The sequence below is a fragment of the Aedes albopictus genome, chromosome 1 (genome assembly GCF_035046485.1).
Source record: "Aedes albopictus strain Foshan chromosome 1, AalbF5, whole genome shotgun sequence".
NCBI lineage: Eukaryota > Metazoa > Arthropoda > Insecta > Diptera > Culicidae > Aedes > Aedes albopictus.
Genome location: NC_085136.1, coordinates 95,596,776 through 95,612,819, shown reverse-complemented (window position 1 = coordinate 95,612,819; position 16,044 = coordinate 95,596,776). Strand labels below are relative to the sequence as shown.

The following is a 16,044-nucleotide window of genomic DNA, read 5'->3' as shown; positions in this document are numbered from 1 at the left end:
CAATTTCAAGAACAAGTATAAGTGCTGCCTGGTCTATGTAGGCCCACCATATTTTCGATTTATTTGTTTGCATAAGTTTAAAATAACGCAAATAATGCCCATTTATGATACATTAGCAAGATAGTGCAAAAAGACGAACAATCACAACGCATCGGTATTTATGAAGAAAATTATCGACACGTAAATTACTATTGTAAGTACTACAAATATCTTTCAACTTGATATGTACTATTTGATACAGTATTTATTTCCATTTGAAAGTAAATTTCAAATCTAGATGAACCGTGGTTGATGTAGAAAAAAATCTCAGGTGATATTAACAAAGATTTAATTAATTTACTGGCACTTTTCCGAACAAATTGGCGGATATCTCCCCAAACTAATCTTGCTTGTTCAAATGTCTGCCAGTTTACGTCAGTTTCCAAAATTTTAGGTCTTATTTAAAGAACGATTTTATTAAATAAATGTTATGCTTTTTTAAATGTACATAGGTCTTATTTAAATGTACATTAGGTCTTATTTAAAGAACGATTTTATTAGATAAATGTTATGCTTTTTTAAATGTACATATTAGCAATTTTATAGACTACCGATATACGTAGTCCATCTAAAAATACCGTCATCAAATTATTATCGAGATTTCTAGCCCTCGGATTAGACCTATATTTTTCTTTGGATTTCGTCATTAGGGTTAGGCAGTCCACTTAAGTTATTTTATTTTATTTTTATGGTGATATTTGTCCTTCGGCTCTTTTCAGCAACGGAAATTGCTGAACCAAACAACAGTTTCGAATCAAACAAGTATTAGAGAGGTTGTGAAAACCATCATAATATCTTAAGGACAAGGTATTTGGAGTACATTGCTCAAAATTTCTAGGGCACCGTTTTTTAGAATCGTTGAACGCTATTGACAACCACTGAACAATTAGCGTGATGCATTTTCATCCAAATCCATTCAACCCTTTAAAAAAAAACGGTGCTCTAGAAATTTTGAGCAATGTACTCCAAATACCTTTTCCTTAAAGAGATTTGATTTGGTTTTATGTTGGTTCTAAGGAGCAGTAATGCATGACGGACATATGTAAAATCTAATGCACACAATTCAGGGTCGATTCAAATATGACTTCCATCTTTTTTTCAGGAACTTTGGACATCCATGTGCACAACAGAACATGTGCTCGATGAACAAATTGAGATTTGAAATTATGAAAAGAAATCCACGTACTCCGGTGGGACTCGAACTCACGACTCCCAATTCGCTAGACGGGCGCTTCTATTCCTTCAAGCTACGGAGCCACTCGACTATCTCCGTCGTCAGTAGGCCTAGAACTGAACTCGATTCCACAATCGCACATGGTTATTAGTATGGGACAAACATCAAATTCTCGCTCCAGTAGACTTTTTTGATTCCATTTAGGTCCCATATGAACTGTGCAAAATTTCAGCGCAATCGGCGAAACTATAATTTAGCGCAAGCGGTTCAAAGTTTTCATAGGATTTACTATGGGAAAAGTTGCACTTTCAATCAAAAAATCCCAGAGGTCGCCCTTTGCCTCCTTAATTCAAATCGATCGACGTTTCTTGTAGAAAAATCGTTTATGAAACTTTCCTTCGAAGACCCCAAAACGATTGGATGCTTGTGGAAAAAGTTATTGATTTATTACCGATTAGTGATCCAACGAACGGATTTTTGATTTGTTTTATTAGCAGCACTGTAGCTGCTGCCTTGGCTGCTGCTGTTTCTGGGGGTGGTGATGCCTCCCGCCACCCCATGCAACAACGGCAGCAGCAGTGCTGCTGATAAAACAAAACAAAAAGCCGTTCGTTGGATCACTAATCGGTAATAAATCAATAACTTTTTCCACAAGCATCCAATCGTTTTGCGGTCTTCGAAGGAAAGTTTCACAAATGATTTTTCTATAAGAAACGTTGATCGATTTGAATTAAGGCGGCAAAGGGCGACCTCTGGGATTTTTTGATTGAAAGTGTAACTTTTCCCATAGTAAATCCTATGAAAACTTTGAACCGCTTGCGCTAAATTATAGTTTCACCGATTGCGCTGAAATTTTGTACAGTTCATATGGGACCTAAATGGGATCTAAAAAGTCGACTGGAGCGAGGATTTATTTTTTCCATACAAGCGTGTCCCACACTAATGGTTATCATCTTTTCACAATCCAAACCTCCTTCGTATGGGATTAGATGAATATCTAACACATTGTCTGTTGTGCACATGTATGTCAAACGGGAGAGGAAGTTATTTTTAATTGTCGAGAGCTTCGGGCACTGCCTCCCAATCACTTATTGGTATGGCAAACACACACACTGTCATTATGTTGCAATTATTATTATGCATTAATTATTTATTGAACCATAACAATCTTCAAAGACAAAAAAGTTGTGAGTATTTGTAGGAGATGCAATAATTTACAATATGCGCTTTTAACAGTTTTTGCATGAAAAACCTTCAAAAAAATTTTTGTTCTAGACTCCCCGAAGGATGTTTCCCACCGACCCAGCAAATTGAAGGGAATGGCCCAAAGTAGGGTAGTGAACTACTTGGGCAGCGGCCGGTATTTTGGGCACTCTTAGCTATAACTCAGTCAATTCCAAACCAATTGACTTGAAATTTTGTACACGGCTAGATACTATACGTATCTCATCGCGTTCCAAAAATTGTGTCAATTGGTTCAGAATTGGTTGAGTTATAGCAGAAAAGTGCCCAAAATAGGACCCCTGCCGAGATGGTTCCACTTCCCTATCATTGGGCAAAATTTCAGACTTACTTTTTTTTTATTATAAAGTTGTTCTACACAACACATCGTGAAATAAAATACTAAACCTTACTGTGAATTTCGAAGGAGACGTGTCAAAACTAGTGATTGTAACTTCAGCTCACCAAATTTGAGCTTCTAGTTTCATGGATATGCTTATTACGCTCCACTATTGCTGTATTTTATTCATTCATCAATTTCTTTATTTAATTGTTTATTGGTTAATTTTCATATTATTATTGTGAAAAATGGAACAATGGAAAAATCTTTTATTTTTTAATAAATTTGAAATTTAAATACTCAAACGGAAGTTTCGAATTTCTAGGCAACATACTGCAGTAATTAATTGACAATATTCTAGAAAATTTAGCAAATATTGAAGGATTTTTATTTAGGAAGTTCATGGACCTACCAGCATGCGCGTAACTACAGCACATTTGGCCCCTCAGCTCCAATGTCATGCTCGCTTACTATGCACTACAGTCAGCGTGCTTGACATTGGAGCTGTGGGGCCAAATGCGTTGTAGTTACGCGTATGTCTACCAGCAAAATTAATTGAGTAGATATTAATTCTTGGAGAAACTTTTAAAGGCTACCTGGAGGTCTTGATGATATTAATGAAAATTTTTGAAAAATTTGCCGCGGAGCCTTAGTTTAAGTTTTGAAATGTTTGTTTTTTAGATTCAGACATTTTTCCAAATTTACTGTAGACATTTTTTTAGGATTTGCCAAACATTTCCTTTAAATTTTTACACAAATATTTCAGATTTCATTGTAAACTTAGAGAGAAGGTTTGTCAACAAGAAACCAGAACACTTCTCGCAGCATGTTATAAAAAATTGATTATAAATCCATTCGAAAATTTATCAGAAATTTTCCCCTGATAAAGCCGGTGCAATTTAAATTATTTTATGTAACCAAACACCTCCCCCCTCCTACTTAAAAAATCTCAAAATATTAAAGGGGCGACAAGAAGAACAAGGTGGTCCATGACTCGTAACCGATGAGAGGACATCAAAGAAAATAACATTTGCATCGGCCTAATTAAGAAATTGTATTCTATAGAATTTTCCAGAATTGTTCGATAGCATTGCTCAGGGAAAAAATATAATGAGAAATTACGTTACAAATTCTTCTATACTTTTCGTCACAAGATATTCCAAAAGTTTAGCGTTTATTTATTCGATGTTCTCCCTGAAAATCTTCTGAAAAGATACGCTGGAAAGTACATACTTCAAGAATTCTGTCATAGTTCTCATTAACCCTCAAAAGAATGCCAAATAATGGTTCACCAACATATATTCCTGCACAGTGTGTGGATTTTTATCGCGAACCACTGAATGGTCCATGCTCAGCAAGTGATACATTCGCGAATGTAACATTTCATGAACCAACATGCTCGGGAACGCTCTCCGAAATGCTGTTCATTCTCTTGCCCGGTTCGATACGAGAACGCAATCAAGAGAGAAGATGCTCGATGACGCTAATGAAAGCGATGCATTCGGTAAGAATATTTTATTGCCATAATTCTTTTTTTATTGTGACTACACAACCTGCAACGTCATGAATACAGTTAAATTAAATAGTATTTCATGTTTTTAAAGCGAAAACGCATTAAATACTGATGAAAATAACGATTATTCACAGTTGCCCCAAGCCAACGATGAGCGATCATCGGTAAGTGTTACACTTAGCGATGCCCGCTCATCGCCGCAGCTTGTTTATATCGGAGTATCCTCTTTGTGTTCCTTCGTGAACCATGCGACTCGACGAGAGAACACCCAAGTAACCACAAGCATTATATCATAACATTAATTCAATCGTATTATAGTTTAGCTAATGCCAGATAACTTTTATTCTACATCTGTCAGGTAATGAGGCGTTTAATCTACATTATGAAAGCATTGAAGCATTATGGGATTTTGACAATTCGGTATAGTTCTATAGGGCCATTGTTTAATGCTTCATTGCATTACCATGTTAAAAGCTTTATGGCATACAATAATGCAAGCATTTATTACTTTATATATGCCTTTACTAAAGTTTCCATCATTGTAAACAGAAAAATACCCCTTAGTTCGAAAAAAAACTGAAAACATTTTTATAAACAGAACCATTCAAAAGAAAGGAAAAAACAACCAACATTTTCATGGATTGCTGCGTAGCACTTAGATTATCATGTGTTATCATGTTGCTGTTTGAAAATTTATATTATTTATGGTGTTTTGGGTTTTTGTTGGGACATGAAAACAATCAGATGCTGAGGGAACAAAAATTATGTGGGGTATTGGTTTCCTTATTTAACATAGCACCCCGATTTCATAAAAAAAGGATTAAAGCGCTGTTTGTATGGTTTCTTATTTATTGTATTGTTTGGTAGAAGTGAGCTCGTATGAAAACAAAAAGTACAGAATCAACACAGACGAATTTATATCTTTGCATTATCTTCGTTTGTGGAATCAATCGGTTCTGTAATTGCTTGTTTTCGAATATGATGAAATTGGGAGAGTAAGATAACTGATGGCATTCAGACCCCAGCACATTTTTTTTAGAGCTGCTAAAAACACAACTCAATAAGACACGAGCTAAGTATACGTTACCTTATGTTGCACATTTTTTCAGGTGCAAAATACATGGTAATCGTAGCACACAGCGTTAGCGCGTCCGAGTTTCATCGTGGTCCAGTTTCAGCAGTCTAGGTTCAATTCCCGAAATACAATGAAAAAACATCAGGGTGAGAGCATCGGATCAGGTATGAGAAGATAAAAATAGATAGAAAAATGAAAAACATACTTTTTTTTCTTTTTTGACATGATGCCTTAAGTATGCATTCCATACGATTTGATTGCATTAGCTATATGGTACAAGCATTTTATATGCTTTAGCAATCACCACAGTAAAGCTTGCGTTAAATTAACAATAGTAGCGCCACTTTCAACTTTAAACCTACTTTAATGGTAGGTATATAACAAAACAACTTTATATCGCATGTCATATAATACACTATAAAGCGAACTTAATGCTCTATATACAGCGTCATGGTTAATCAATTGTTGGATGGGTCAAAAATTCACAGTTGATGGACCATGCGATTCGGAACTCTGCCATTAGGTGGTGCTAATGAACATGTATATACTATATCTGTTGTACATCTGGATGCTTATTATTTATAGAGATGGTGTCTACAGTAATGCATTTTTTTTTTTGCAGTTTCTCATCGTAATAGACTTTTTTACCGCACGCAAATCTGTCAGGAAAAGGCCTACTTTCCCACTCCAAATTGGCAGTGCTGTAATGGTTCATTGCAGCACTGATTTGCGTTGCGTAATGAACCATTACAGCACTGTCTTCAGTTTTGATCAACTTCTTGATGCTTTCTGGACGCAGCTTTGAAAAATTGTGACAACTGCACAGTATAACATGCTATGATCAGACTTTCTTTAATATGGCTATGAACATCAGTGTGCAGTTTGAGGTAAAATTTTGTTAAATACTATCCTCAAGCGAAAATTTATGAAATTGCAAAAAACGTTGTACGTAACTCAGTGCAGAACTCGTTTTTTACAGCACTCGTCATATTTATCCACGATTTATGCACGACTCGTGCTGTAAAAATATTCATTCTGCACCTTGTTGCGTAAACTACTATTTTGCAATTCTTCATCGTAATAGGCTGTTTTGGATCTCCAGTTAGCCTAGTGGTTAAGGCTATGGATCGCCAATCCGGAGACGGCGGGTTCGATTCCCGTTCCAGTCGGGAAACTTTCCTCGACTCCCTGGGCATAGTCTATCATTGTACTTGCCACACAATGTACAAATTCATGCAATGGCAGGCAAAGGAAGCCCTTCAATTAATAACTATGGAAGTGCTCAAAGAACACTAAGTTGAAGAGAGGCAGGCCAAGTTCCATTGCAAACGTCGAGCCACAAAGAAGAAGAAAAATAGGCTGTATGAGATTCTTCGAGGATTCTCGGGAGGAATTTCTGAAGGGATCCCGGGAGAAATACTGGTAGAAATTCCTGGATGAATCCCGGAAGAAATTTCTGGAGGAATCCCGGAATAAATTCCTAGAGGAATATCGGGAGGAATTTCATAAGGAATCTCTGGACGAGTCCTTGGAGGGATCCCGAGAAGAACTTCAGGAGGAATTCGTGGAAGAATTTTGGGATAACAAAATCATGGAGGAATACCAGGATGAATATTGGGACAAGTTCCTGGAGGAATTTCTGAAGGAATCCCTCTATGAATTTATGTTTGAATCGCTGCTGGAGTTCCTAAACCAATCTCAGGATAAATTCCTGAATAAAATTCTGGGGAATTCCAAACATTTTCCTAGATAAAACTTAGGAGGAACCTTAGAAGAAATCACTGAAATTTCCCTGTATATTTAAAAAAAAATCCCGATTTGAGTTCTTCAGAAATTCCGGAAGGATGGGAATTCCTGAAGGTATCTGCATGGGAATTCCTGGAGCAATTATCGATGGAATTATTGGTGGCAATTCTGTAGAACCCCTGAAGCAATGCCAATGGCTGGAACCAGCTTAAAGGCATTCTGAGGGAATCCTCTGGGTGGATCACTGAAGGAATATATAGAAAAATATATACCTGAAGAAAATCTGGAAAGGAACAAGTAAGATGATTTCGAACCAGGCCTTTTTTTTTTCAAATAAGCTGCTCTCAATAATTCAAGACCAACAATTGAAAAGGCCACAACAACATTTTGTAAACAAACATGTTTCTGTCGACTTAAGGCCTTTTGAGCTCCACTCACACACCTCACCACCACTAACAGAAAGCGCAAACATCAAGCTTTCTGTTAATGGTGGTGAGATGCGTGGGTGGATCCCAGAAACCCCTAAGTCGACAGAATCGTGTTTGTTTACGCAATGTTATTGCGGCCTTTTCAATTGCTAGTCTGGAATTGGCACGATTTCGTCAAAGACGTCGACTTTATAACCTTTCAGTAAAATACACTATTTTCGGCAACATGGTAGGGGAATTTTCATTAATAACGGCAACGCTAAGCCAGACAAACATCCTTTCAGAAAACACTAAAATTATATCTTTTCGTTGGACATAGATATCGGCGAAATAAGATTTTTGTACAGAAGCGCCATCTAGCGAGATAATTTCAAATAAGAGATCATTAAAATTGAAAAATTACATTCGTAGGGTATCGGGATGCTTCGTTGGCATAGTCCCCTCGTTCGGCCTATCTTAACGTTAACCAAAAACTCAAACAAACATGCCGAACTGGATATCGGAAAAGCTTTGCGCCAAACAACTGTAACATTTCGTTTCAATTTTAGCACTTTTGAGCATTAAAAATGAATGAAAATGTCACTTTGTTTTGCTTTTGTAGACGCCATGATTCTTCGGCTTAGTGGGTAGTCTATACACATGATTATAAATGGCATGATTGTGGAATATTTCGAAATGCCTTTTAAATAACTGAACATATGATGCGACGGTCAAAGATGCTAGTTTGAATTTGTATGTTTGTTTTGAAAGAATAATAACTATTTTACAAATTACATGTGGGCCGAATATTGAGGACATTTTTTTCACTATGTACCCAAATCTTGGCCCATCAGTAAAGAGTAGTGTGCGGTAGTTCTAGTTCGGCAGCAGCAAAGCATCGCGCGCTGGCTTTGCTAGATTTTTGCGATTTTTTCTCTTTTCTCTGCGGGGCTCCGACGACGGGACGCCAAGCAGTCAGTAGTGTGCGGTAGTTCTAGTTCGGCAGCAGCAAAGCATCGCGCGCTGGCTTTGCTAGATTTTTGCGATTTTTTATCTTTTCTCTGCGGGGCTCCGACGACGGGACGCCAAGCAGTCAGTAGTGTGCGGTAGTTCTAGTTCGGCAGCAGCAAAGCATCGCGCGCTGGCTTTGAAAAGTGTACAGGCCGCGTTTTCATTCGGTCGTCGTCGTCGTCGTCGTCTATTTGACTGCTCATCTTCGTACGGGGCGATTTATGATACGATAAATGCAACATCAACATTTTTTGCGATTTTAGTCAACAGACATTGAAATGTTCGTCACGTCAAGTGTCGGCCCAAGTTCCAAAGCCACGTTGGTTCAAATCACTTTATTTTCGAAACTATCTGAATGGTTCGTCATCTTCGATGTCGGCATGTGTTTTGTTTTAGTCCAAATGAAAATAAGTGGTTTGATATTAATAGGGTTGCATGAATCACTCCACTTACCAAAGTGAACTCATATCATGCGCCCTTTCCCCTCCCCACTAACAAAAAGTCCTTCCCATGACAGACGTGGAGACGCAGAGGTGATCTCGGTCTTTAGTAAGCAACGCACGTCATAATAACATTCCTTTCCTTCCTCGATGACCGTAAGGACGTGGCCGGCGCTGTTATTGACCTAATAAAGTTTGGAATTCTCGAAGATGCACATTGAGGACGGTAAGCTACTCCCAAGCTCCGTCTGTTGGTTCCTTGTGCAACTTCGATTGTTCTGGTCAATCACGGAGTAGCAACTACGAATAGTACGGTCATCTATGCTCATGCTCATGCTCAAATCTTGGCCCATCAGTAAAGTGACGCCAAAAACATTGCTTGCGTAAGAACCAGAGAGAACGAACAGAAAAATAGATTTTGTGTGCGGTGACTGTAAAAATATAACACAATAATCGGGTTGCATTGTTTTCGTTACTAATAAAGAAAGAACTTTAGTATAAGTGATTTATTTATAGTTTTTTTGAAAATTTGGCTCCGAAAATGTAATTTGAAAGTATGATTGGTGAACAAACAGAGATAATACTTCAGCAGAAATATTGAAAAAAATGAGATAATAAGTGGTTCTAGTGCATGGAAAGCAATAGGCCAACGTTGTATCCACTAATAGGCCAATTTTTGTACCATAGACCAACGTTGCATACCATCACATTGAATCTTTTCAACATAGGGGAAATTGCCTATTCTCGGCCGTTTTGTTCTCTTCGTCTTTGGAGGTTTTTTGAAATCTTTTGAACTCAGATTTGGTCTCTAATCCTTCCCCACTAAGCTGAATTATGTGGCCAACTTTCAGGCAATTTGGCTGACAAAAACCCCCCATGACGAAGAGAACAAACCTGCCGAAAATACCCATTGTCACCCTAGTTAAGTAAATTCTTGAATATTTACGTAAGTTTACTTCCAATTGCAATTAATTAATTGGTGAAACATGCATTGCCTAGAGTGCGTAATAGGGTCAACATATTATGTCTAGTGCTATTAATTTATGAGTTATGGTCAAAATTGTCAAGGCAGTTTGCAAATTAGGCCAAGGAATGATCCATATACCCTATGAATCATTTTGCTGAATAAGATATCAACTTCAAATATTTTCTCTTAATCGAGATATCAACGTAACAAATGTATGTTTCCTTTCCGGTTTCGAAATCTTTTGGTCTATTTGTTCCAATGAACAATCAAGCCAAAAGATTTCGACCTTACCTAAATGAATCTAGGACACTTTGAAACATCCATAAATGATGCTAATTGGTGAAGCTGCGTGCGACACGTATACAACCATTTACAAAGCAACAAACTTGCGTCTTACCCATCCGATCATTCTTCATCAATGAATGAATTAATCGAAGCGCCACGGCGCTCAACAATCGACACTATTAGCATGATCATCGCATCACATCGTCATCTCCGTCATCGCACCGTAATCTGACGCTGTGTATAGCAATATTGAATTAATTTAAGCTTTTTTTTTCTTTCTCATGCAACTCTCGCGCGGTCTGATTGTAGGTTCTTATCAAAAATATGCTATACGGAACGTCAGACGCAGAACCACAGACGGAAATTGTGGTGTCCCAGTTAGCACAGGAATTGTATAACAGTAATCTACTCTTGCTACTGATACAGGTAGGTGGGCGCCGATGATGTGTTGAGGCTCGATTTCAGAAGGATTGATGTCAAACGAAATTATTCATAAAATGAGTTTCGAAGAGATTTGGTCCCATGCGAACATCTTCCTAACGAAATTGAAGCCTTGATTTCCCAAACTGTTGATAACTTTTGTTCACTTCCACTCACTGATGACTGACAGAACCTTAGTCGTATCGATTTTGAGGGCAAGAAAGACGTCGCACAGGTGTTCAACAATGTACTCAGACGACAGATCGGCACCCGGTCACCAACCGTGGAGTACATCTGCACAAAGCCAGAAATCCTGTTCACACTGATGGCGGGGTAAGTGTCCTCTGGAAAAAAAAGATCAGGCTTCCAAGATATCCGATGGCCTTCATTTTCTTTTTAGCTACGAACACCAGGAGATTGCACTGAACTGCGGAACGATGCTGCGGGAGTGCGCACGGTACGAGGCGCTCGCCAAAATCATGCTCCACTCGGACGAGTTCTTCAACTTTTTCCGCTACGTGGAAGTGTCCACCTTCGACATCGCGTCCGATGCCTTCTCGACCTTCAAGGAGCTGCTGACGCGGCACAAAATCCTGTGCGCCGAGTTCCTGGAGCAGAACTACGACAAAGTGTTCGACCACTACCAGCACCTGCTCAACTCGGAGAACTACGTGACGCGGAGGCAGAGCTTAAAGCTGCTCGGCGAGCTGCTGCTGGATCGACACAACTTCACGGTGAGTAGGAGTAGTGCGTGCAGTTCTGGTGATGTGAGAACAAGGTAGAATGATTGATTGTTGTTAGGGGATTTTGAATTAAAATTGAAGAATTATTTCTTTGATTTCTTCAAGTATGCTCCAAGAAACTAAATACATACGTATATGTTGAAATTTTTTCGATGCATTATCGATAGCTTTCCGGCATGTCTCTAACATATTATTTATGAAATTAAAAAAAAATGCACTTCTAAAGGCATTCCCAGAGAAATCCAGCTGACGCCCATACATGAAATTCTATAGTAATCTGCCAGAGTTCCCGAAACTTTTGGAATTATTCGAGTTTTGTCTGGTTATTTTTGAAAAAATATGGATGAGTTTTAAAGCAATCGCTAAAGAAAACTCTAGAAAAAATATCTAAAAAATAGTTTACGAATCTCCACAGCACTCGTTATTGGGAACTTTGGAAACTCTTCTGGATTATTTGCTGAAGAATATTTCCACTAGGAAAATCTTGAAGGAATTTCTTACTTGGTGGCAACTCAAAGAGGAAGAGTTCTTGGGTAAACCGATTGCGATATCTTTCTGGTAATTGCTGTATTAGTTTCACTACTTTTTTTTTCTACAGATTTTCATTCTAAAATTTCTTTCAAGTTTATTGTTTGAATTTCTCTAGTGATTTCTTCAAGGCTTCTTTCGGAAATTCTTCTAGGATAATCAGTGCTTTCTTCAATAATCAGTCCGGGCATTCAGCAATCCTGGATGAATCGGGAATATATCCAAGGATAGTCACCTCAATTTGTCCAGCGATGCCTCCAACATTTTCTACCGAAGACCCTCTAAAGATTACAGTCATTCTTCCACTGCCACTCCCAAATTAGGTCGCTTTCGGCACTTCCGCAGTTAATGATTGAAAGTTTCTCTTTGCCTGACAATGCATGAACATCTTTTGGCTTTCTTTCAAAAGTTTCTTCTGGGATTTTCACCAGAAGTTCCTCTTGGTTGAGACCAGCCAACAGTGTTTTTTTTTTGGGTTTCTTCAGGAGTTCCTTTGGAAATTCAATTAGAAGTTGAAGTCTGAGATTTCTTCAGAAACTCGATAGCAGAATCAGGAGTTCCTTCTAGGTAGGATAGCTTTAGAAAATTTAATAGGATATTGTATGCAATCTCTTCAAAATGTTCCAGAACTACTTTTAGGTTTCTATCAGGGGTTGCTTCTCGGATTCCTTCGAGAATATTTCTGGGATTGGACTTTCAAGATTAGCTTTTCATTGGACACCTGAAAGAATCGCTGACCTTTGGGATTTCTCCAGGAGTTCCTTCTGGGATGTCTTAAGAAGCTCCTTCTGTCTTCGTATCAAACAGATGTTTGTTTTAAAATTTCTCCTGGAATGCCTGTAGAGATTTCTGGATTCATGTCTATGGATCCATGGATTCTTGGAGATTCATTTAGGATTTCCACCAGGAATTACTACTTACTTCGATTGCCAGCCATCGCCTTGATCTGTAGCCAGGTCAAATTTCTATCGACTTGCTTGATATCGTTGTTGAGGCTTCACCGCCATGAGCCTCTGGGTCAGACTATGCTGCGATGTCCAGACTAATGCTTGTTTACAGATTTCGTTTCCGTCCCTGCGTAGAGTGTGGCCGACTTACCTACAGAAATTTCCCTAAAGATTTCTGCCGAGACTTATACAGTCATTCTTCCAGTGATTACTTGACCTGTCACGCCCAAATTAGCGCTCTTTTGACACATTCATAGTTATTGATTGAAGGGTTCTCTTTGCCTATCAATACATGAACATCTTTTGGCATTCCTTAAGAAGTTCCTTCTGGGATTTTCACCGGAAATTCCTCTTGATATCCCTCCAAAAGTTCCTCCGGGACACCCACCAGGAGTTTCTTCTGGACTTCTCCATGAGTTGCTTTAGGATTTGAATTAAAAGTTCCACCAGTATTTATTTCATTAGTTTCTTCTGAGATACCTCCAGAGATTCTATAACGGATTCCTTTAAGAGTTTCTTCTAGAATACATTTAGAAAGTCCCATAGCATTTTGTATAGTTTCTCTTGAAATTCTTCCAGAACTACTTTTAGGTTTCCCCTAAGCATTCCTTCTTAGATTCTTCAATAATATTTCTGGAGTTGGACTTCCAATTCTTCCGTTAGCCTGGTGATTAAGGCCATGGATCGCCAATCCAGACGGCGGGCTCGATTCCCATTCCGGTCGAAAAAAAATTCTCGACTCACTGGGCATAGAACTTGCTTCGCAATATACAAATTCATGCAAAAGCATCACAGAAAGCTCACTAACTGTGAAAGTGCTCAAAGAAAAATAATTTGAAGAGAGATAGGCCAAATTCCAGTGGGAACGTAAAGCCATAAAGAAGAAAGAAGAAGAAGACTTCCAATTCCAAGATAACTTTTGATTGGACACCTGAAAGGGGTCCCCAGTTAGCCTAGTGGATAAGGCTATGGATCGCCAATCCGGTGAAGGTGGGTTCGATTCCCGTTCCGGTCGGGAAAATTTTCTCGACTCCCTGGGCATCATAGTGTATCATTGTACTTGCCTCATAATATACAAATCCATGCAATGGCAGGCAAAGAAAGCCCTTCAATTAATAACAGTGGAAGTGCTCAAAGAACAATAAGTTGAAGCGAGGTAGGGCAAGTCCCAGTGGGGACCTAGAGCCATAAAGAAGAAGAAGAACCTGAAAAGGTTGCTGACCCTTGGGATTTCTCCAGGAGTTCTTTCTGAGATTTCTTCAGGAATGGGAATTAAACAGAGATGCTTCTTTTGAAATTTCTCATGGGGTTTCTATGGAGATTTCTTTAGGGTTTTCCACCAGAAATTGGATTTCATACTGAATTTTACCCAAGAGATCATTTTAAAATTTCTCCAGGGGCTCCTTCTGAGTTTCGCTTGGAATTCCTCCAATAGTTTCTCCGTGGTTTTCTTTAAATGCTCCTATGGGAATTTCCGAGACTCCTCTAAAAATTTCTTCTTAGGTTCCCTCAGAAATTCTGTTTAGGATTCTTCCAAAAGGCCTTTTTTCAGGGGCTTCCAAATATTTCAGGTCTTCGTATAGCAATTTCTCCAGAATTTGTTTTAGGGATACATGTAGGAGTTTATTTTGGGATACATCAATAAGTTTGTTCTTGGATTCCTCCAAAGTTCCAGCTGGATTCTCTCCCGATTCAAGTTTGTACATTCTTCAAGATTTTCTGAGTTCCTTCTGAAAATCTCCAGGAGTTCCCTTTGGGAACCCTTCAGGATATTATACTTGGAATTATCCAGGACTTTTTTTTTGTAGGGAATCCCTAAGATTTGTTTTGGAAATAATCCAGATATTGCTTTTGGAAATGCTGTGGAAGTTTATTCTAAAAATGCTCCAGAAATACGTTCTGGGAGCCCTCCCAGAGTTATGGAAATCTTTCATGAGTCCTTTCAGAAATTGCTTTTAAGAAATTGCTTTTAGTCTTCCAGGAGTTCGTTTTGGGAGTCCTCCAGAAGTTCTTTTTGGGCTTCTTCCAGAACTTTCTAGGGTTCCTTATAAATTGATTCCTATGAAAATTGTTCAGTCAGTTACTTCCTAGATTCTTCATAAATGCAATCAAAGGTATTCCTGTGGCAGCTTCTTTTGGGAATGTTTTTGGCAATTCCTTTGAAACTTGCTTCGAACATTTCTTGTAAAATTCATTAGCAATGAATCATTAAAATAACGGCCGCTATGAAATGAACAGATAGCGCTACCGTAGCCTTGTGTGTTTGACATATCCCGACTGCTGTCATATACAGTAGCTCCTTTGTTATGATGCGGTAACAGCTAGAAAAATTGGCTTCAATGATCCATTCCTTCAAAAATTTTTCAGGGATTTTTTGTGAACTTGTTCGGTTATTGCTTTTGACAATTCTTCGGTAATCAATTTATATATTCTTATGGCAATTTCTTCGACAATTTTTTTTGCAATTCTTTTGGCAATTCCTCAGGGGATTCCTTCGGCATTTTTGTTTTACTTTTATTTGGAAATTCTTTTATAATCCTTTCGGTAATTCATATAGTAATTCCTTAGAGGATTCTTTTGGAAATTTCCCTGACAATTTGAAAAATTATTTTGGGAATTTCCCTGGCAATATGAGATTTTTTGATATTTATATATCAATTTCTTAGGCGATCTCTTTAGAACTTTCTCAGGCAGTTTTTTTTTTTATTATTTTCTGACAATTCCTTTGAAAAGTTATTCGAAAATTCTATTTTCAAATTATTTCGTTAGTTCTTTTGATAATCGCACTTCCTTTCCAAATTTCTTTGTGAACTCCTTCATCAATTCAGATTTTTCGAACTGTCTGACTGTCGAATGAATTTTCAAAAGAACGTTACAACGTTGCAACGTCACGCTATTAACATTCTTCGTGTCATCAGGGCATCAAATCCTTGGAAGGTGACGATAGAATGTATCCAATATATATTTTTCTTCTAGTTATGCTTAGGTTAAGTTACCTGTAGTTTGCTAATGCATGATAATTCTAAACAGGTAATGACGAAATACATCTCCAACCCAGACAACCTGAAGCTAATGATGAATATGCTGAAAGAAAAATCTCGGAATATTCAGTTTGAAGCATTTCACGTGTTTAAGGTAAATCATACGATTGACTAGGGTTGGACCACAACATTTTAAGTAAATCCTCA

The 16,044-nt window shown here is 38.1% G+C and overlaps 1 protein-coding gene across 5 annotated transcripts in view; it reads left to right on the top strand.

The window, feature by feature from the left end:
* Positions 1-16,044, top strand: part of LOC109416544 (protein Mo25) — a 43,121-nt gene that overhangs the window by 24,834 nt on the left and 2,243 nt on the right. For all 5 annotated transcript variants that reach the window (XM_019690628.3, XM_019690627.3, XM_019690625.3 and 2 more), the window contains exons 3-6: positions 10,528-10,644; positions 10,829-10,971; positions 11,039-11,372; positions 15,887-15,991. In XM_019690628.3, the coding sequence (XP_019546173.1) occupies positions 10,528-10,644; positions 10,829-10,971; positions 11,039-11,372; positions 15,887-15,991 (699 nt within the window). The remainder of the gene's footprint in view (positions 1-10,527; positions 10,645-10,828; positions 10,972-11,038; positions 11,373-15,886; positions 15,992-16,044) is intronic.